Source organism: Capsicum annuum, chromosome 8 (genome assembly GCF_002878395.1).
Source record: "Capsicum annuum cultivar UCD-10X-F1 chromosome 8, UCD10Xv1.1, whole genome shotgun sequence".
In the NCBI taxonomy this organism is placed as follows: domain Eukaryota; kingdom Viridiplantae; phylum Streptophyta; class Magnoliopsida; order Solanales; family Solanaceae; genus Capsicum; species Capsicum annuum.
The window spans coordinates 36,375,861-36,398,761 of NC_061118.1; the positions used below are offsets into that span (position 1 = coordinate 36,375,861).

Here is a 22,901-nt window from a genome sequence, read left to right on the forward strand (position 1 = left end):
ATCATAAAAAAGATGTAATAATAAAGATACAACAATCATAAAGAAATATTATATACTTAACAAACCAAAAATACACCTCCCTCCAACTCTCCTAATTAGAAGCTTCAACCTATGTACAAGGCCCTAAGACTACTAGTCAAGCTACACCAAAACACTCCTAACTACTGACTACATCTCATCCACACGCACTAATCCTCTGTCCTAATGTGCGTCCTTCATACATTCCTATCTAGGGTCATTTCCTCGGTAAGATATAGCTACTTCATGTCACGTCTAATTACCTCTCTTCAGTATTTCTTTGGCCTATTCTTACTCCGCCTGAAACCATCCAAGGCCAACCTCTAATAACTACGAACTGGGGCATTACCCTCCTTATCACATACCCAAATCATCTCAACCTCATTTCCCGCATTTTGTCCTTCACCAACGCTACTCCCACCTTCTCCTGAATAGTCTCATTCTTAACCCTGTCACCCCTAATAAGTTCACACATCCACCATAACATTCTCATATTTCGTCACCTTCAACTTTTGAATGTGAGAGTTCTTGACTGGCGAACATCCCACTCTATACAACATGGTCGGACGAACTATAACTCTATAGAATTTGTTTTTGAGCTTGGGAGATACCTTCTTACCGCATAAAATTCTCGAAGCGAGCCTCCATTTTATCCATCCTGCTCAAATACGGTAAAAGACATAAACATCAATCTCTTTATTTTCCTGAATCATAGACCAAAAATACTTAAAACTATCCCTCTTACAAATCAATTGGGAATTCAATTTCATTACCATCTCATCCTCCAGCCTTGAATCATTAAACTTGTATTTCAAGTACGATATCTTATCCTACAACCTTTTAATACTTAAAAAAAAAATGTAGAAAAGGAAAGTGATGAAGAACCAAAGGCTATATTAGTATGGAGTGTGATTTGACGGTTCAATTTCCTAATTTCTTATTTAAAGATCTTAAATTTGATCAATACAAAATAAAAAAAATTATGTAGATACAAATTCAAATGGCAAAAACTTATACGCACACATTGTATACTTCAAATTAATATTTTTTTCATAGTTATGTAATTAAATTAAGTAAAATACATATTAATTAATCATAATTAAGTAACATGATATGTATGTATTGACTTGATACATACATGAAATGCGTGTAAATTTTTTCCAATTCAAATTAATCCAAAGTTCAATATTTATCCGGATCCTGAGAAACAAACAAACATATTAAAAAAAGAAAGAAACGAAGGCAGTTGAAAACAAAAGAATGATGGGCTAATTCTTATGTGCAGCGCATGGTTCTGAAATACCAACCTTTCCCCTCTTTATCACTTCACTTACATATACATATCCTCTTTTATCAAAAAAAGGTGAATCTTGATTTCATCCAACTCTTCCTGCAAACATGCCTTAATTAATTATCTCATTTCATCTATGGCTTCTTCTATTGAATTCGATAGATTCAACCTTATTCCACTCTCCCTCACCCCCATCTGCAATTGCCACTCTCATCACCTTCCTTGTACATCTTCTCAATTTCATCATTCTTCGACAAGAACCTTAACTTTGACCCGACTCAGATGTTCAATTTCAAGAATTGGCTTCTTTGTTGATGGGCCTAGAGTTAGAGATATTTCGGGTTTACCCAAATCCGTTTTCTTGAAACACCCTCGAATTATCACCGCTGTTGCTCGTGCTGAACCGGGCCGCCTTTTCGACGATGAATCTAAAGAGGTAAAATTTATCTATGCCTTGTATCAATTTAGCTCTTTGTGGAGCTCTGAAGTTTTGCCTTGTTGCTGAGTTCGATTCCCCGTGTTGTAATCCCTTCACCTATTTAATAAAAAACTTTATTTTTGTCAGAAGTGTAGGGATAATTATGATATTTAGAGAACATTGACGTAAGTGCAATAGTAAATAGAATGATTTGACCATAGCTTTGTTTGGCATTGCAGTGTACACTGTATTGTTGGTTGATTGATTTTTATCGATATGGCTTATCTATTTTTTTTTTAATTGCTAGAAGAAAAAGTTTTAATATGTTCGTTTAGATTAAGAAACGAGTGAACTTCTGCAAGATCATGCTAGAGTTATCTGTCAGGTGAAACATAATTGTCATTTCTCATTTGATGATACTAAGTAGTTCAGCTTTTAGGATTAGCTCTAGTTCTAAGTTAGTTGTTGCAGTAACCAATGAGTATGGGTGGTTGATTGATCAAATTAATCACATTAGGGAGCTTCATAAGATTTGCTTTTCTTATCTTGGTTTGATATATGCCTGTCATGATCAAAGCAAAATTGTCCGGAAAATCCGTCAATGTTAGAGTGGACTTTGAGTGCAGTTGCGTTGGAGAAATATGGTTTAGGGGAAATGGTCTGTAGTTGGATAAGCTATGACCTGCTTTTCTTTCCTAAAGAGCCGTCCTTTTGGGAAGAGAGTTAATTTTTGGAGCAGAATTTGAACTAATATAGGATTCCTAATTTATCTAGTAGTGTCGTCGAACTTTTTTTCATTAAAGTTCGTCTTTTTTTCACTTCTTTTTGATGTTATTTTGACAAGATTTCTTATGATGTTATGAGGCAGAGAATAGAGCGGTTATTTTAAGCGGGCTTAGAAGTCTGAAGTTTTTGCTTTTAGTAGGAGAAAGTTGATAATCAAAGATGTATATAATTGGAGGATTAAAAGAAGTGTATAGCTGCTGTTAAGAGAAAAGATGAGGGAAACACTTCCAAGGCCAGGGTTATTCATTGGAGAGAGAGAGAGACTGAGGTGAGGGAGTATAAAACAACTGCACCTTAGTCCCAAACATGTTGGGAGTCAGCTAGATGAATCAATTTAAGCCTAACTGATGCCATCTTATACCAAATAAAAATAACACTTGAAAATAAGTTAAATAGATATGAATAGTAGTAGCAATAAAGTAATACCTGATAAAAAAAATAATATTAGAAGTTTTCTATATTTTTACGGACCATATTCTCTTCATCAGTCAAGAAGGGGAGGGGTATTTTTCGGGATCTATTATAACAACAAATGGATTAAAGGCTTTTGAGTGCTTGAGGGATGCAACAGAGTGGAAGAAACCTATGTGGAGGTGGGAAAAAAGGAAATCAACAGGTGTTTATTCTGAAAACTGGTACTCCCACCGTTTAAAAAAGAATGACCTACCACCGTTTAAAAAAAAATGACCTACTTTCCTTTTTAGCTTGTTTTAAAAAGAATGACCCTTTCCGTTTTTTGGCTTTACTTTAATTTCAACTTTCCACATGACACGTTTAAGACCACAAGATGACACGTTTAAGACCACAAGATTAAAGGGCATTTTGGTACATTTGACATAACTTTAATTTAAGACCACAAGATTCAAAAGTCTTCTTTATTTTCTTAAACTCCGTGCCAAGTCCAAATAAGTCATTCTTCTTGAAATGGAGGGAGTATAATGTTTAATGTAGGTGTATAAGCCTAAGTGTAAGAGTAGAGGGACGGGCCTATTATATCCACCGAGTTTCGAGTGGCGCCCCATTGGTCATTAGGGATTTGTCGATTATAAACAAAAGGTGTATAGCCTAAGTGCAATTGGTGACTTTGTACTCCAAAAATTCACGTGCGATACTTGGTGAAGTGCAATGTGATACACATTCACTTTTCCTTGGAAACTGTTATTAGAACGCGGTATGATAGTGTGGAGTTCTGGTGAGAAAACTATAAATATCTATAAGCCTATAATCATTTCTGTGAGAAATAATGGAGAAAAATATTATTGAATTGTTGTCTACATAATTACATTGACACCCTATTTATAGACACTACAATACAATCCTTTTCGAAGTAGGATTAAGATTTTGTATACTATTCTTATTTCTACTCATATTCTAACACTCCCCTTTAAGCTGGTGCATACAAGTCATATGTACATAGCTTGTTATGTAATTAATACGAGGACTGGTGAGGGACTTGGTGAAGATATCTGCAAGTTGATCACTTGACTTCACAAATTTTGTAACAATATCTCCCGAGAGTATTTTTTTCCTGACAAAGTGGCAATCAATCTCTATGTGCTTGGTCCTCTCAAGATTAGATGCAATATAAAGGGCTGCTTGATTATCACATACAAGTTCCATCTTATCGGGTTCTCTAAATTTTAGTTCTTCTAGCAGTTGTTTGATCCAAACCAGCTCACAAGTTGCTGCAGCTATTGCTCGATATTCTGCGTTGGCACTTGATCGAGCAACCACACTCTGTTTCTTATTCTTCCAAGACACCAAATTACCACTTACTAAAACACAATATCCGGATGTAGAACGTCTATGAGAGGGTGATCCTGCCCAATCAGCATCAGTATATCCAATGATATGCTCATGACCTCGATCCTCAAAGAGCAGTCCTTTACCTGGAGATGACTTTATATATCGCAAAATACGAACAACTGCATCCCTATGACTATCAAAGGGGGAAGTTATAAATTGACTTACAACACTCACTGGAAAAGAGATGTCAGGTCTAGTCACCGTGAGATAATTCAACTTTCCAACCAATCGCCTATACCTTCCAGGATCACTAAGTGACTCCTTTTGTCCTGGCAGAAGTTTAGCATTTGGATCCATAGGAGTGTCAATGGGTTGACATCCCATCATTCCTGTCTCCCTAAGAATGTCTAAAGCATACTTGCATTGAGAACTAACAATGCCTGATCTGGACTGTGTAACCTCAATACCTAAAAAGTATTTCAGTTTGCCGAGGTCCTTAGTCTGGAAATGTTGAAAGAGCTGTTGCTTCAAGTTAGTGATATCCTCTTGATCATTGCCGGTGATAACAATATCGTCAACATAAACAACCAGACAAATACACAAATTTGGTTTAGAATGGCGATAAAACACTGAATGATCAGCTCCACTACGAATCATGTCAAACTCCTGAATCACTGTGCTAGATTTTCCGAACCAGGTTCGAGGGGATTGTTTCAAACCATAGAGTGACTTGCGCAATCGACATACAAAACTACTAGACTTCTCCTGAGCAACAAAATCAGGTGGTTGCTCCATATAGACTTCTTCCTCAAGATCACCATGCAAAAAAACATTCTTAATGTCCAACTGATAAAGAGGCCAATGACGAACAACAACCATAGAGAGAAAAAGATGGATAGATGCTATTTTAGCCACGGGAGAGGAAGTGTCACTATAATCAAGCCTAAATATCTGTGTATACCCTTTGGCAAGAAGGCGAGCCTTCAGCCGATCAACCTGACCGATCAACCTGACCATCTAGACCAACTTTGACTATATAAACCCAACGGCAACCAACCGTAGATTTACTTGCACGAAGGAAAACAAGCTCCCAAGTACCACTCGTATGTAAAGCAGATATTTCATCAATCATAGCCTGTTTCCATCCTGAATGGGAAAGTGCTTCACCTGTAGTCTTAGGGATGGAAATTGAGGACAAAAATGATACAAAAGCATAATGAGGTAATGACAGATGATGATAACTCAAGAAAGTATAATGTGGGTTAGTATTACGAGTGGATCTTATACCTTTTTGAAGTGCAACTGATTGGCTAGGAGGAGGCAGGTCCGCTGTAGGGGAAGCGTCAGGCACATGACATGTATCATCTGGGACTAATACTGGACGTGGGCGGCGGTGATAAATCAAAAGTGGTGGCACTACAGCTGGAGATGGAGAAGTAACCATATATTCTTCAAAGATTGGTGTTCGTAAGACTGAAGGTATGGGTAAAACCTCAGAGATATCAAGATGATGTATAGTAAGGTTGAGATTCAAAGAATGTGATATCGACGGATATAAGGTAGCGACCCGGATCAGGTGAATAGCAGCGATACCCTTTTTGAAATCTAGAGTAACCAAGAAAGACACATTTGAGAGCACGAGGGGTTAATTTATCTTTTTCTAGGGCTAAGTTATGAACAAAACAAGTGCTTCCCAAAACACGAGGGGGATAGAGTAGAGATGTGATTGAGGAAATAGTATGGAATGAGGAACCTGATTCTGAATCGAAGATGATTGCATTTTATTAATGAGATAGCAAGATACGAGGACTGCATCTCCCCAAAAAACGCAACAGAACATGTGATTCGATAAGAAGAGTGCAAGCTGTCTTATTTAGATGTTTATTTTTCCTTTCTACTATACTGTTCTGCTGAGGGGTGTATGGACATGATGTCTGGTGAATAATTCTCCTGAAACTGGGAGGATAAGTATTCTAAGGCATTATCACTACGAAAAGTATGAATGGAAACACCAAACTGATTTTGTATTTTGGCACAAAAACTTTTGAATATAGGAAATAACTCAGAACGATCTTTCATTAGGAAAACCCAAGTGCACCGTGAAAAACTATCAATGAAACTAACAAAGTAACGAAATCCTAAGGGTGAACTGTCTGTACTAGGACCCCAAATATCAGAATGAACTAATAAGAAAATAGACTTTGAACGACTCTCAACACTACGTGAAAATGTAGCACGGGTATGTTTTCTAAGTTGACAGGACTCACAATCTAATGAGGATAAACTAGACAAACTGGGCACTATCTTCTGTAGCTTGGATAGACTAGGATGTCCCAAACGTTTATGAATAAGTTCTGGTGGGTCTGTAACGGAGCATGATGTGAAGGAATTTGAAGAAGAGGTAAGATGGTAAAGGCCTCGTGATTCATGTCCGGTACCAATCGTCTGTCCCGTACTACGGTCCTGCTTTACAAAAGAATCATAAAAAAAAGTTATACTACAATGAAGGGCACGTGTCAAACGACTAACGGATCCAAGATTAAAAGAACAATCAGGAATATAAAGAACGGAGTTTTAGAGTGATAGAAGATAGTGGTTTGGCTTGTCTAACTCCTTCTGGTTTTGTTTGAATCCCATTGGCTAAAGTAATCACAGAAAGAGATTGTGAATAAACAATATCAGACAGAAGTGACATGTTACCAGAAATATGATTAGAAGCACATGAGTCCACAATCCATGATCCAAAGGTTGAAGATTGTGCAGTTGAGACTATTGATAGAGATGTATGCTTACTTGCTCGATACTGAAGATACTCATGATATTTCTTATCAGATAAATACACCCGTTGATCACCTGAGGTGTTAGACTGAGCAACATGAATATTTTTAGAAGGTTGACCATGCAAAGAATAACATATCCCACGAGTATGTCCAAGCCTATTACAATAACTACACTTAGGTTGAGAATAGCATACATCACGAGTATGTCCAAACCTTTTACAACAACTACACCTAGGTCAAGATCTTTCAAATCGGCCTCCCCCTCGTCGATTCTTCCTGGAATGTGACGTTTGATTGTCTGATCTCCTCATTAAGGGTTCAGATGTAATCATAGGATTAAATAGAGAAAAATAAAAGAATTCAGTCACTAAAAAATTTGTCAGTCACCGAAAAATTGGATTTGATTGCCGAAAACAGACTGGAATCAGGAAATAGTTTAAGGGACAACCTTGGAATGAAGGGGCAACCTAACCGGAAAGAGGAATCTTGCCGGAAAAAAATAAAGTCGCCGGAATTAGGGTTTCGGCGATCGGAATTGGGAAAAAGGGAATTGGTCGGATCGGAATAACTGGGCGACTTCAACAGAAAAAGAACAACTCAAAAAATTTGACCGAAAATTGGCTCACGCACCGGCGCGTGATACATATCTCGCCGGAATTTCAGAACTCTGGCAGGCGCGTGGCTGATATTTTTCGGCGTTTTTGGTCGGGTTTTTGTTGCCTCAGCCTCCCGATCCTCTTGGTGGTGTTGTATTTTTCACACAACCCACAGAATAAAAAAAAGACACAAATCAGTCAACGGAATTGACGCACGGTGACTGAGTTTTCTCTTCACTTTCTCACCAACTCTTTGATACCATGTGAGAAATAATAGAGAAAAATATTATTGAATTGTTGTCTAGATAATTACATTGACACCCTATTTATAGACACTACAATACAATCCTTTTCGAAGTAGGATTAAGATTTTGTATACTATTTCTATTTCTACTCATATTCTAACAATTTCTATAATCCATAAAGAGAAACTATAACCATTTCTTTATTCTTGAGTATCTATGGCTGTGTCAGTTGTGAGTTTGTAGTCCATTTGCCTTTGCTTTTGGATCCTGTATTCGTTGTTTGCTTTTGGGTAACGTAAGTATCCAAGTCGTTGCTTAACTTCTGGGGGTCTCTACTTCCATGATTAGCATCTGAGTCACTGTCTCAAGACAACATGTATTATGTTCAGATCTTTTCAGATGATTTAATTGGAACCACTGAGATAATTATGTTGTAGGAAGTTAACAAATGCAGCAGTACAACAGCAGGGGAAATTCCCACTTCTGAACTTAAGCAGAAAAATAGTCAATTGAAGAAAAGGGTAGTCTTTGGACTTGGTATAGGTATTTCAGCCGGAGGTGTGGTATTGGCTGGAGGATGGTTTTTCACTGTTGCCCTTGCTGCTGCTGTTTATGTGGGTGCACGAGAGTACTTTGAACTGGTTAGGAGTCGTGGAATTGCTGATGGAATGACTCCTCCACCCAGATACGTATCAAGAGTTTGCTCTGTCATCTGTGCTCTCATGCCTGTACTCACACTGTAAGTCATTGACATCTTTTTCAATTTCTTTCTCTAATAAGTAAACATACTTCTGATTTTCTTGTAGACCACTTTAAACCTCACAAGAGACTCTGCCATTAGTTTCATGCCACAAATATTTAGAAACTGGAGCGGTAACAACAAGATTTCATGCCTGCATGATCTATCGTATGTTGATGGATCAATATTGTTATCTAAACTGCTTTAAAGAAAATTGTTTATGCATGGACAAAAAATATTTTTGTCGTTTACTTTCATGTTACCAATTCAATATTTGTTCTTTTTTAGAATGGTAACATGTTATATTCATGAACATCCAAAATGGGCTGGTATCTAATATTTATAGTACAAAAACCCTGTAATTCTTACAAGGAGTCACAACATCTATCGATGATTCGGCATCATGTATAAACTGTTCTTTATGCCAAAAATGAAAAAGAGAAATGGAGGTACACTTGATTTCCTGGGTTGAGCTGCTCTTTCCTTCAAAACATCTTGCATTCCTCTCCTTCCAAATTGTCCACCATATGCAATCTGGAACAATCTTCCACCATTCCTTGTTAATATATTTTCCCCCTTATACTGTTCCAGGTGCATATTAGGCCAAATGTAGAAATAAATGACCGTTGGTTTCACCTTCCTGTTGGCATAGAAATAATCTGGGACCGTGATGAAAGCCAATTTCCTGTGTGAGGCAAGCCTTTCTTATAACTAGCCGTGAAAAACAGACAACTTTTCTTTGGGACTGTGGTGAAAGCCTCTCCTCTGAAGAATTTCCTGTGTGAGGCAAGCTTTTCTTATAACTAGCCATGAAAACAGACAACTTTAAAAAGCTTTAATCTTCCAAATCTGTCTCCAGTGCCAAAAGGTTCTGGACTGCCCTATAGATGATTGATAGTTGTCTGCTTGAATGACTGTGAAGTTTGAGCTGCTGCTTCCTTTCCATGTAAGAGAGTCCTCCTCATTTAATCCTATTAAGCCCTACAGCATTCTGAGGAATCCAATGAGTCTATTGATTTTCCCGTCATTGAGAACCCTTCAGAGATATATGTCCAACCCTTCAGCTCCAAGCTTCTTCTATTGCGGCATTAGGTGAAGATGAAAGGATAAATAGATCAGGAAAGAGGTCTTTCAATATCCATGACCAAGCCAGTCTTTATTCAAGAATGAAATTCTCCTCCCATTTCCCATCTTGAAACTCTGTGTCTGCTACAAACTCTTCCGAAGATTCCTGATGGATTTCCAGTTTCAACAACATTTGATTGTTCTTACTGGTTTGGTACCCCAGCGTCCCAGTTGCTCATACCTGCAACTGATGACCTGTCTCCATAAAGCTTGCTTCTCAATGTTGTATCTCCAAATCCATTTCATTAAGAGACTCTTGTTATGTAGTGTTAGATTTCTAATGCCTATCCTTTGCTAATTACGACTAACACAAATCAATTTGCTGTCTCATTGGCCCATGCCAGAATTATCAAGGAATAGAACCCCATGAATCTCTCTTGTACATCATATCCCTCATTTTGTGTTCTCCCTTTGAACCTAAAGAGATATACTTGACATCTTGAAAGAAGTCTAAATTAACTTGATTTTCTGACATTACATATGGACGACACAAAGTCCTCTTATCATTAGGTTCAATGATTTTACACAGCGGAAAGACCTTGCGTTTTACAAAATGTCCACCATGCATTCCTTATTGTGATCCTATGTAAAGGCATGCATAAGTTTTACTGTATTTGTCAGTCTTCAGAAAATAGTCCAATAATGCTAGAAAATGATGACTTGATCCATCATTCATTTATGAATTGACATTAGATATATGCTCTGGGCAATGTTGGGTGGAACCTCCTTTTTTCTACTCTTTTTGGGATCCAATGTTTTATGAATTGACACATATACTTCTCAATATAAACCGGGAACCTGCCCACTGTTGAGCTTGCATACTTACACAGTCCATCTCTTTTGCTTTACCTTTAGGTTAGAAACGGTGCCATTTATCACTTCAAGAAGAGTTAAGAGATATAAATTTTACAGAGCTATGAATGTTATCTTGTAGGTCTTCTCCATGCACTTAGAAAGTGAAATTCTCTTGATCGTACTATCACTATTTTTGGATATGCTTCTTATGCCAAATTAAACTCAGTTTCTACTTCTTGCAACTGTCCTGGGGATATAGCTCTCAGTTTCTATTTCTGACAACTGTCCTGGGGATGTAGCGTGACATCTTCTGCGGTGGAAATATAGATATATCTGTTATGTTTCGGAAAAAAATATATGATAAACATTAGATGGATTTGAAATTCTTCCATTTCATATTATCTATGCTATATAGTTGAAGGAAAGAATACTTTAATCATGCTTCCCAAATGCCAGATATGATTTTCTTCCACAATTAGGTTATGTTCTCCCCTCCCCCCTTCTTCCCCCCCAAAGTAAATAGACAGTGGTTTCAATGCGGAGTAGCTTGATAAGAAATCTTGAAGGCAGCATGCAATAGCTTAAGAGTTGTTTTAGTTATTATTTCTTTCTTGTTTGTTTATGATTTATTTATTTTCTGGAATTTGTTAAGTTGAAGATTTTCTTATTGATTGAGCTTCTAATCCTGTCAGATATTTAGGTCAGATTGATGTTTCTGTTACCTCCGCGGCCTTTGTTGTTGCAATGGCACTGCTGATGCAAAGGCGACTTCCTCGGTTTGCTCAACTTACTAGTGCCATGTTTGGGCTCTTCTATTGTGGCTATCTCCCTTGTTTTTGGGTTAAGTTGAGATGTGGTTTGGCGGTACCAGCTCTTAATACAAGTAAGAATCGATGCCCTTTGTTCTAATTGCTTAGAAACTATAAAGTATACACATATGCACTAGCCCCCATTTCTTTGGTCCCGTGGTAAGAGCACAATGCATCATGAGATGAGTTATAACGGAGTATCGTGGTTAATGAGGATCCATATAGCCAACCCCAATTTGTTTGGGACTGAGGCATAGTTGTTGTTTTTGATAATTTTAACTTAGCCACTTATTGCATCCTTCAAAAATATACTCTCCTCCATTTCAATTTGTTTGTCTTTCCTTTTTAGTCCGTTTAAAAAAATTGTCTCTTTCCCTTCTTGGCAACTCTTTAATTCCAACTTCCATGAGGCATGTTTAAAACCACAAGATTAAAGGGTATTTTGGTACATTCTACATATCTTTAGTCTAAGACCACAAGATTCAAAAGTCTGCTTTACTTTCTTAAATTCCGTGCCAAGTCAAAACCATGCAAACAAATTGAAACGGAAGGGAGTAATTGTTTTATTATCAACATTTCATATCATACTATTTTTTTGGGGTGGGGAGCAAGTCCAAGTACAGAATAGCATCATCTACTACTACAACAACAACACATCAAGCGTAATGCCACAGGTGTGGTTTTGGGAGGGTAGGATGTACGCATACCTCACCATTACCTTTTGTGGGACTGTGTCTGTTTCTGATAAACCATCGGCTCAAAAAGTGCAATCAAAGAACATATTGACTGAATCTAAGAAAAGAAATATACAGTGGTATAGAGGGGGAAGGCAGATTCCTTAATGTAAATACCTCATGTCTTAGTCACATGATACTAAACAGAACTGAAATAAACCATCATCTACTGTTTAAGTGAAATTAAGACGACTTTGAAGTAAAAGAAATCATGCATTTAGCTATTACTGATGTAATTTAACTTGATATCTAAGCCCCCAAAAGGGTAGCGCAACGGTTGAAGAGATGGAGTGACAATCTTGGGACCGAGGTTCCAATCCTAGCAGAGGTGTCACATGGTGCATTCTCCTCATCTTAAGCCTATCTATGTTGGTGGGAGCCGGGAGGTAACAAGTATCTAGTGTAGTTGAGATATGCGCCAGATGGCCTAGAAGCTACCTTCTTTAGAATTTTAACTTGATATCTGATGTAGCATTTGAAAATTCTTTGCAGTTGGTTTCTCCAACAGCTGATCAGCTATTGATCTTCTGACTTTTATTGGCATTTCAATGGGTTTACACAGGACTGGGAGCATCATGGCCTATCATTTTTGGAGGCCCAACTCAGTGGACCGTGGGGCTTGTGGCAACCTTAATTTCAATCAGTAGTATCATTGCAGCAGATACATTTTCTTTTATTGGAGGCAAGGTACTTTTCACTGTTGATTTTTTTTTTTAGATCAGTTCTATCTTTGTTCAGATGTCTCAGACTGATCCTCCAAGGACACTCTGTTTTTCTTGTTAAAAATCCAGAACTTAACCTGGCATTATCATAATTGTTAGTACATCTATTTACAAGTTTCAAAAAAACAAAAAAGTAAATCCGTCTTTGATGTCATCGTATCATGAGAAATGTGATAGACTTGATACAACATTGAAATGGCTTGTCTTGAATCATCTGCTTTCTTAACATGGAACTATGAGCTATTTCATGTAGATTTATATTACTCCATTATTTTGGATCCATTCTAAATATTGAATATATGCCTTCTTTGGATTTGTCTGGCAGTTGCCTGGAAACGACATTGTCCCTTTGAGCAAGTTAGAAACTAATAATAGCAAATAAGCGCAGTAATGTAATAATGCTTCTATGAAGAAGTATGCATCTCTTGGTTTCCCCTTTGCTTATCTCGTTCCTCTCATTGTCGTTTAATCATTGCATGCTGGAAGTACAACGATTTTTTGTTAGTTCTAATGTTCTTTTTTATGTAGTGGAACAAATCCAAGTAATTCTGATGTCTCTTTGTTGGGCTTATGAAGGAAATCATGTAACACAATAACAGAGTTGAAATCCTTTCAGGCTTTTGGTCGGACGCCGCTTACTGACATTAGCCCAAAGAAAACTTGGGAGGGAGCTCTTGTAGGTTTAGGAGGTTGTATAGCCACTTCTGTGGTGTTATCAAAAACATTCTGTTGGCCTACATCCACATTAAGGTAATAATCTTTTTTATGGTGTTATTATGCAATGCCATCTGTTTTAGACTCTTAGATATGTCTATAGTTGCAGTAAGGAATATCCTCCTTGTTGGAGGGAGCATAGATTGGGTGGGGTGGGGTGGGGTGGGGGCTAGGATTTGATTGATGCTATTGTCTTTATCTTCTTTTCTTTTCCATTTTAGGGAGGCAAGCTAATGCATTTTTTCTGATGAAAATTTTAAAATGGAATGATATACAGTGGTCCTTTCATCTTTTGGCACAAGCTCTGTTTCCATAGCATTTCTCCAAGTGTAATTTTAAGTCTATAACTCTATATATAATTATGAATACTCATGTAAAAGTCGAAATATTTTACAGGTAGTGGGATACTATAAGTCATATGAACTTGTCATCTCGTTAGCAGTTTAGTTGCCAAGCGCTTAAAAAACATATCAGGGGTTCTATTTTTTTCAACTTTTGTTTTGATAATTCATGTTTGGAATTTGGTTCATCCATTTATTTGCACATGATATAGAATAAAGGCATTTTTCTTCTTCTTTTATTGAGGGTGTTTTCACATTTTAGGTTGGTGCAGTTTGAGCCTTAAAATTGTTTAGCCTTTCCTATGAAGCTCTAAATTTGGAAATTATGGCTTTCTGAATTGATATTTGTGTCTTAACGGCATTTCAGTGCTGTAGCTTTTGGATTTCTGAACTTTTTTGGATCTCTCTTTGGTGATCTCACCGAGTCGATGATCAAACGTGATGCGGGTGTGAAGGACTCAGGATCTCTCATTCCTGGACACGGTAACTACCTCTGTACCTCTTATTGTATTTTTCAGAGATGATTGATCTCTCTAGTGATGCCAAATCATAGTAGGCATACTGTTTTATCCCTAAACATTAAGTATGAGCACACCGGAAATTGAATCTATTAAATAATTTGCCATCCTAAGGTAATTTCTAGTCTCGCTACTATGAAGTACATGGGGTACTTGCTGTAATACATCTCTATTCTGAATGAATTGGTTAATATGTATAATTCTGAGAAAAATAGTATAATTACAGTTTAGGTAATTTCACCTGCTTTTTCTTGTAGCTGTTTTATAAGGTTATTTGATTGAAGAAACTGTGCATGAAAGGGAGACTCTGGGGTGCGTACAGTTACCGAAACCCAATAACTATAATACTTGCTGCGAACTACAGAAACCTAACACTGGATCTCTATCATGTACATAGCCATCTTACACCAAAATGTTAGCAAAAAGAGATGAATTCACCTGCTTACTCTTAGGCTGCATTTGTTTTTATTAAGATTCAGACGTCTGAATCTGAATGCACATCTGAATGATTAAGATATTGTCTCTAGATCTGAAAACTGAGTGATTAAGACTGTTTGTTGATCAACATCTGTATGTGCGTAAATTTTTTATTTGCATATATAATAAAAGATATAATTTAAATAAAAAAGTAATTATATATTACAAAAAATGTAATTTAGTACAATAAAATTATTATTTGATTGAAAAAAGAAACATTTATGTTTGTTAGTGATAGTGGAGATGGTTTGTAGTGGTGGTTGCGGATGACATTGATTGCTGTTATTGATTAGTAATGTTGGTGGTGATAGTTGTGATTGTTGGTATTGTATTGATAGTGGTGGTGGTGGTTGTGATGTGAAGTTGGTTGATGTTAGTAGTTGGAGGTGTTGATTATAATAACTGAAAAATGAATGCATGATGGCTGACGATGTTTTGGTGGTAGTTGGAGACGTTATTAGCTGTGATGGTGGAGATGGTTGTTAGTAAAGGTAGATTGTAGCGATGGTAATGGTTGAAGTGGTGGTATAGGTGGAGACACTAGTGACAATGGTGGTGGTGGTGGTGGCCGAAAAACGTGTGGAGGTTGATGGTGTATTAGTGTTATTTAGCAGTGGTGCTAGTTCTGGTAGATGAGTTGGTTGATTGTAGGGATTAGCCGGTAGTTATTGATGACGGTGGTGCCATTGGCGGTGGCGGTGGCGGTGGATATATAATGGAGGTGGTAGGTGTGGTAGCAGTTGACAATAGTGATTGGTAGCGATACTTGTTGTCAATGGTGGAGGTGGTTAGTGATTGGTGGTGTTGGGTGGTGGTTGACAATGGTGGCAGTGGCAAAGATGGTTAGTGGTGGTGACTGATGATTATGGATAGAGTAGTGGTGAATATTATCCAATACAAGAATTTAATATAATGATATTATAGCCGGGGGTCTATCGGAAACAGCCTCTCTACTTCTTTAGAGGTAGTGGTATGGACTGCATACACTCTACCCTCCCCAGACCCCACTTGGTGGGAATATACTGGGTTTGTTGTTGTTGTTGTTGATATTAAGACTTGGTTTTAGATCTGAATCATTAAAACCTATTCAGACCTATTAAGAACTAAAATCTTAATAAAAAACAAATGAACTTAATGGTTTGAAGTCTGAATGTTTAAGTGTATTTGTACAAACAAATGAGGCCTTAGTAAGTAAAATGGATTTACTCCAATGTCTTTAAAGTAATTGAGATCAATTAAGAATTCTGAATATAACTGGAGCCTACTTGAATTACTGACTGTAGGCATGCCTTAAACTAGTCTAACTAGTTCACATACTGCTTGCCAAGTTGCATATGAAACAGTTTGTAGACTAGCTAGCTGTGGATATGTTTCAAGTGGTTAGCCCTAGAAAGCTGGTGATGTATCAAAGAAAGTCGCATGAATAATTTCCAACCAACCTCTACAATTACAACTATGCCTCAATCCCAAACATGTTGGGATCGGCTAATCTATAATGCGAGGATTCATCATAAATTAGCTAGTTTTATGCTGGTTGTCAACCTACCACAATCCTCCTATTTTGCCCGGGTGTGAAACCGGGAATGTGAGCGCACTCTCACGAACAGAGTTAATTATTTCCACTCCAAAGAAAAAGGTTGAGATATTCTTAGAGTCTTCAGCTGGTGTATAATGCTTCTACCTTTTGAATTTTGTTAGTAATAACTTCTCATATCTCTTTAGGTTTCTCAATACCTTGCACTTTCTCCCACATAATATCCTGCAAGTGGGTCTTGCTCCTTTCTTGAATTGTAAGGGGACTCCAGAGTAATAAGATATTACTAACTTGTGCCCTAAGGTGCTTGTTAGGTGCTGTATTTTCATCCCTCATTGACAAGATAGAGATATCTTTTCTCAGGTTGATGTTTATAACAGTACTATTTTAAGATTCCTCAGCTCCACTTCATTAGCCTCACAATATGTAAGTTTGTCATCTGTGTATAACATGTGGGTCATTGTGACTAGTGTACCACTGATGATTCCAAGTTGAAGCATAGTTGAACCAGTGTAGATCTTTTGCCGTGTTCTGCATTCAGCTTAGTCCTTCCATCACCAACAAAATAACAGAAATGATAATATAAGGTTACCGTACCTCAAACTCCTCCAAGAATGAAAGGATCCTTCTTGACACCAATAAATAAGCACACAAAACTTGACTTTAGAGTTGCAAATTTTAATTCAATTCACCCATTTTCTCCTAAAACCCATGTCGGTGATGAATTTATTCAGAAATCCCCAACTGACAGTGTAAAATGCCTTCTCAAGGTCTAGCTTCAGGAATTTTTCCTTTGGTCCTTGCATCTAAGAACTCACTAACAACCGAGACTGCATTTGTAGTCTGCTTACCTTTAACAAATGTATAATGTGTAGTGTTCTAGATATCAAATTGCTAAGTACTGCCTTCTGCCTTCCTGTAGAGCTTTGACAGTGATATTGAAGTCCCTCTATAGCTTAATGAACTCATTTCTCTTTAGTTTCTATGATATGTATTTAGTATTGGAACTCTTCTGAAGAGTCTCATATTAGTGTAAGAAATTCAATACATTGATCAGGTCTTCTAATGACTACCTAATACCTCCAAAAACCATGGTGAAATTCGTCTGTATGTTCTATCTTATTATTATTGTGGCTCTCGCCACTCCTTCCTCGGCAAATGGAGTTATAGACATTCTTTCCTCTCTGCACATAGCTCTGGTAATCCTTCATAATTGAATGTTGGTTGAGATAGTTCGTCTCATGGAAACAAGCTTTGTATTAGTCTTTAATCCTGTCTTTGGTTTCTTGTCTCTATAAAATTTTCCCTATCGATCCGGCTTTCAGCTTCTCTACCTGGTTGTGCCCCCTAAGAGGGATGTGATACTTTCTCTGAAAGTTTCATTGTTTTCCACGGTGTAACCATAGACAACTAACCTTTTTGTCTCCAGGATATCGTGAAGTTTCTACTGCAACTCTTGTTTCTTTCCAATATCCTCTTTAGATATCTGTCAGTCCTCTTTATTCTATGATGGCTTAAGTCATCGATAACCCCTTAAAACTTGTTTCGAAATTTCACTTGGACCCCTCAACTAAAACTGGTACCTATTGAACACCTAAATTATTCAAAATGTATACCTATTAGGCACAAATTGTTGATGTGGCAAGGAAAGTGTGTTACACTTTCCTGAGGAGCGTGATTAAGTACAAATTTATTTGTTACTTTTATTTTTATTAAAAATTTAAACTTAAATTGTTTCAACAACAACAACAAACCCAGTGTATTCCCACTTAGTGGGGATTAAACTTAAATTGTTTATTAATACAATATTTAATAATAATTTCTTAATTTTTTTTTTTAAAATAAAAGCACCCCCCCCCCCCCCACCCTCGTCGTCGTCTACTTCACCCCCCCCCCTTGATGTAACCTTTTTTAAAAAAAAAAAATTCTTAGCAATTTCTTTTTTTTAGTTTTAATAAATGAAAAAAAATATTTCTTAATTAATTAACTGATTTTGTGAAAAAAGAAAGAAATTTTTTCCTCACATCTTTGATATTGTTGATAATGGTGAAGAATGGTTACTCATTTTGTGCTTAATGGAGTTTCTCCATTCTTTGATGTTTTCTTCAATGGTGACGACTGGTTATTGATTTTGTCATTAATGGAGTTTCTCCATTCTGTGATGTTGTCAACGGTGAAGAAAGAAGGATCGTTTTTGATTTTTTTTAATTAAAATTAGTTAAATATATTTAAAAGAATTGTTTCTTTTTAAAAAAAGAAAAAAAATATAATTACTTTTTAATAATCATTTGGGCCTTCAATACCACATGGCACTTTTTAATTGGTCATTTTTGCCATGTCACCACAAGTGTGGTACACACTTCACAATTTTTGCTGAATATCTGAAAGTGCCTAATAGGGACAATTTTCTACATAGTATAGGTGTTCAATAGATGTCAGTCTTAGTCTAGGGGTCCAAGTGCAATTTTGAAACAAGTTTAGGGTTCTATCGATGACTTAAGCCTTCTATGAATGCTCTATAACTTCTCAGTCTAATATTTCTTCTTCAATAGACTATCATATGAGTTTGTTCCTTTCTTTCAAGTTGAACTTTAGTTTCTCCAATTTTGGGCCAAAAGAATGTAGTCTGGTCTTTCCTTGATCACAAAGGAGTCCCTCTATTAGTTCATTTACCTCGTGGTTTATGATCTCTGGTGTTAATTCATTTCCCTCTAAGACTGTTAGCCCATTTTTATTTGCCTTGGTGATGGATGTTTTGACGCGATGTATTCAAGGGGAGTTGGCTTGGTGTATGTTATTTTTTGATGACGTGGTACTAGTTGACGAGATTTGTGGAGTAGTTAATGATAAGTTAGAGATTTGTAAACTAACCCTTGAATCTAAAGGATTTCAGTTGAGGAGGACCAAGACGGATTACTTGGAATGTAAATTTAGTGATGTGTCGTAGGAGACTGACGTGGTAGTGAAGCTGGATTCTCAGGCCATTCGGAAGAGGGAGAGTTCCAAGTATTTGGGGTCTATAATTCAGTGGAATGGTAAGATTGACGAGGATGTCACGCACTGTATTGGTACAGGGTGGTTGAAATGGAGGCTCGCTTTGAGAGTCTTATGTGTTATGAAAGTGCTTCCGAATCTTAAAGGTAAGTTCTACAAAGTGGTAGTCCAACCGGCTATGTTGTATGGAGTGGAGTGTTGGACAGTTAAGAGCTCCCACATCCAAAAGTTGAAGGTGGCGGAGATGAGGATATTGCGATAAATGTGTGGCCTTACCAGGAAAGATAAGGTGAGAAATGAGATTATTCGGGAGAAGGTGGGAGTGACTTCGGTGGAGGACAAGATGTGAGAAGTGAGGTTACGTTGGTTCAGATATGTGATGAGGAGGGGCTCGGATGCTCTAATACGGAGGTGTGAGACACTGGCCATGGATGGTTTCAGGTAGGGTAGAGATAGGTCGAAGAAATATTGAAGAGAGGTGATTAGGCATGATATGGAGCAGTTATAGCTTACGAGGACATGACTCTTGATAGGAAGATGTGGAGGACGCGGATTAGGGTAGAGGGTTGGGGGGGTAGGAGTGCGTTGGTAACGGTAGGGGAGAGTACTTTGTTTGTGTCTGGATTTTCTTTGTCTATAATTTCGTATAGATAGTTTATAGTATTATCTTGTGGCTGTATTGTTTCTTGTATTAGCTAGCGGTGTTAGTTTATTTTGCATACTGTATTAGTTTATATGCATTCATGTTTTGTGTTTATTTTGCATACTGTATTAGTTTATATGCATTCATGTTTTGTGTTTGTTATACTGTTATCTATCTTAAGCCGGGGGTCTATCGGAAACAACACCTGAGGTAGTGGTATGGCCTACGTACACTCTACCCTCCCCAGTCCTCACTATGTGGGTGTAGTGGGAATACACTGGGTATGTTGTTGTATTTGTTTTTTCTTCTTGTGCTGTGCTTTAGTAGAAGGGGAAAAAATAATATTTATGGGTAGCTGAAAGAGAGAAGATAAATGTTCTATTATAAAAAGAAATTGTGTTTGATTTGTTTACAGCGGAGTTGTTGAATCTCTAAATATCAAATATGGATGACAAATAAAAATTTTGAAATTTGATAGGATATCTTTCCCAATGACGAGGTAACATTATATTGTAGACAGTGGAATAAATGTCATATGAACCATTATTTTTTGGATTTTTCAGAGGTAATTTCTAAGTAGATTAGTTCTGTGAGATAATATTCCGAAGTTTTGGGAATGGAAGGATGATGCATGATTATAGAAGTCTATGTTGGGTGTCCAAACAAAAGTCTCACATTGGTAGCTGAAAGAAACTGGGAAGCTACATATAAGATGTAAGATCTCTTAATGGTGTAAGGCCTTTTGGAAAAAATCGTGTGGGATTGGCCCAAAGCAGTCAATATCACATACATGTAAGTATCTTTGGGCTGACTGATCCCAACAACGGGGTAGCAAAGCCCAAGTTCGACGGGATGAGTATGGGAATGTGTCAGAATGCTGGAGTGTGAGGCTCGATTTGCTTTACACCCTTACGGGCTTGGAGATGGACGCAGAAGGAGTTATTTCTGGGCCTCGATTGTCATAAAATACTCAAAACGATGTGGGTGACACTCAGTGAATCTCGATGACCCTTGGAACTTAGTTTGCGCGGAGATTGTTGGGTGTCCGGAAAAAAGTCCCCCATGGAAGCTACATATAAGGTGTTGGGGAAAATCGTGCAGGTTTGGCTCAAAGCGGACAATATCACACCATGTAAGAGTGTCTTTGGGTTGGCTGAGCCCAAGAACCAGTGCAGACAAATTCAGCCATGAAGTATCTCTGATGCACTAATGTGTCGTGAATAGAGTATTGGTTTTCTTTATTTATCAGTTTCCATTTAAATTGTTAAACAGGACTAAATGGCGGGAAAATAAAAGAGTTTCTGGATGGTCTTATTGTCACTTCATCGACCCAGTAACTGAAACTCTTGGTTCTGCATGGCCGAAAAAGAGTAGTTAAGACCTAAATTGCGCGGACTCTTCACTTTCGATGCTGCACCCGTGTCGGATTGTCCAAAAATACACTAGCTTTGGCGAATCCGATACGCACCCGTTGACATCATTGAAGAGTTCGAGCAACATAGGTTAAGACTAAAAAAACTGTTGACATATGTTGAGCTATCAAACTTGAGCATAACAATCCCGGGAGTTTGTCCAATCAATGAAAACCTACTACTTTCTAGGTCTTTTTTGCTTTAGTAACTTTCTCATCTTATTAGAACTATACTAGATTCTTATGAAACACTTGCCCAATTCGAAATGGTCATCCTTTAGCATTGTTATCTTAGCCTCGTGGCAAAATCTCTTGGGTCTTTCTTGAACAAATTAATGCCTGTTTTGCAGGAGGAATACTGGACAGGGTGGATAGCTACATATTTACAGGTGCATTAGCATACTCCTTCGTGAAAATGTTGTTACCACTTTATGGAGTTTGATGAACCCTGTGAGGATTCCATGCGAAGGAAAAAGATACTTAGGAGCAATCACAAGGTGACATGCTCAGTACTTTAGAGCAAACATACGACATATGAGGGTCGATTGAAGGTCAGTTAAGTTCAACAAGAAAAGATTCTGGTTGCATTGCAACTCCTCAAGATACTACTGATTCATATAATAACCAATTCCTAGATCAAGGAACTGACGTTTATAGTAGTTTCAGCACTTTGAGAGTGTTGAGTAGCTCCCCGTTTTGATTTAAGAAATGTTGCATCAGTTTGATTCTCCAAGTGTATATTCGTTTCGTATTCCATAGAAATGTCACAATAATTATTAGGCTTATATCTTTGCTTTATTCAATCTTTTCTTTGTTGATACAATTACAATTTACCGGTGTTGTGGCATCTTAATAATGGAAATGGCAAGATTTAACATATTTCAAGTCTAGAAAATCTTGAAATGACAACCTTTTTCAGTTTACATTGAATTGATGAAAGGCATTGTACAATCAAATGTCAGTCCTGGATAGTTTGCGTATGTATACGTACGTCGTCCTTTCGCCAAAGTTTCTGCAATTGTCCAAAAGTAAAATCAGGTTTGAATTGATTGCGGAATAAATGTTAATCATGTAGGTATGTATATATATAGATTTGGGTAGCTGCCAACAGCTATGAATCTCTTTTGGGCATTGTTGATATTAATATATGGACAAGACAAAAGGAAAAAGGAAATCCATATTTGTTCTAATTTAAGCCCATGGTACGCATGGCCCATATTTGTATTTTATTAAGAATCAACACTTAATGGACCAACCCACCATACAACAAAAAATAGCCTAGTCCTATTCACTTAACCCGGCCCAACCCGAATTCACTCAACAATTGAAGAGTATTTACCAAATAAAATTATTAATAGTATCATTTTGACTTGAAGGTGGAGATAACTTGTAAGGAATTGATTTAATCCTTCATAGCTATCTTATGCAAGTAGATCGATTTTTATATCTCATTACAAATATTATT

The 22,901-nt window shown here is 37.2% G+C and overlaps 1 protein-coding gene across 1 annotated transcript; it reads left to right on the forward strand.

The window, feature by feature from the left end:
* Positions 1-1,194: 1,194 nt before the first annotated feature.
* LOC107860797 (phosphatidate cytidylyltransferase 4, chloroplastic) lies at positions 1,195-22,315 on the forward strand. The gene is made up of 7 exons (XM_047394369.1): positions 1,195-1,745; positions 8,318-8,619; positions 11,232-11,422; positions 12,645-12,769; positions 13,421-13,554; positions 14,227-14,342; positions 21,787-22,315. Exons 1-7 carry the CDS (start codon positions 1,446-1,448, stop codon positions 21,876-21,878), a joined length of 1,260 nt encoding a protein of 419 aa, XP_047250325.1. The 5' UTR covers positions 1,195-1,445; the 3' UTR covers positions 21,879-22,315.
* Positions 22,316-22,901: the final 586 nt, after the last annotated feature.

Coding starts and splice junctions, on each gene's coding strand:
- LOC107860797 (XM_047394369.1), top strand. CDS start 1,446: ATGGCTTCTTCTATTGAATTCGATAGATTCAACCTTATTCCACTCTCC. Junction 11,423..12,644: donor GGTACCAGCTCTTAATACAA/GTAAGAATCGAT, acceptor GGGTTTACACAG/GACTGGGAGCATCATGGCCT. Junction 14,343..21,786: donor ATCTCTCATTCCTGGACACG/GTAACTACCTCT, acceptor CCTGTTTTGCAG/GAGGAATACTGGACAGGGTG.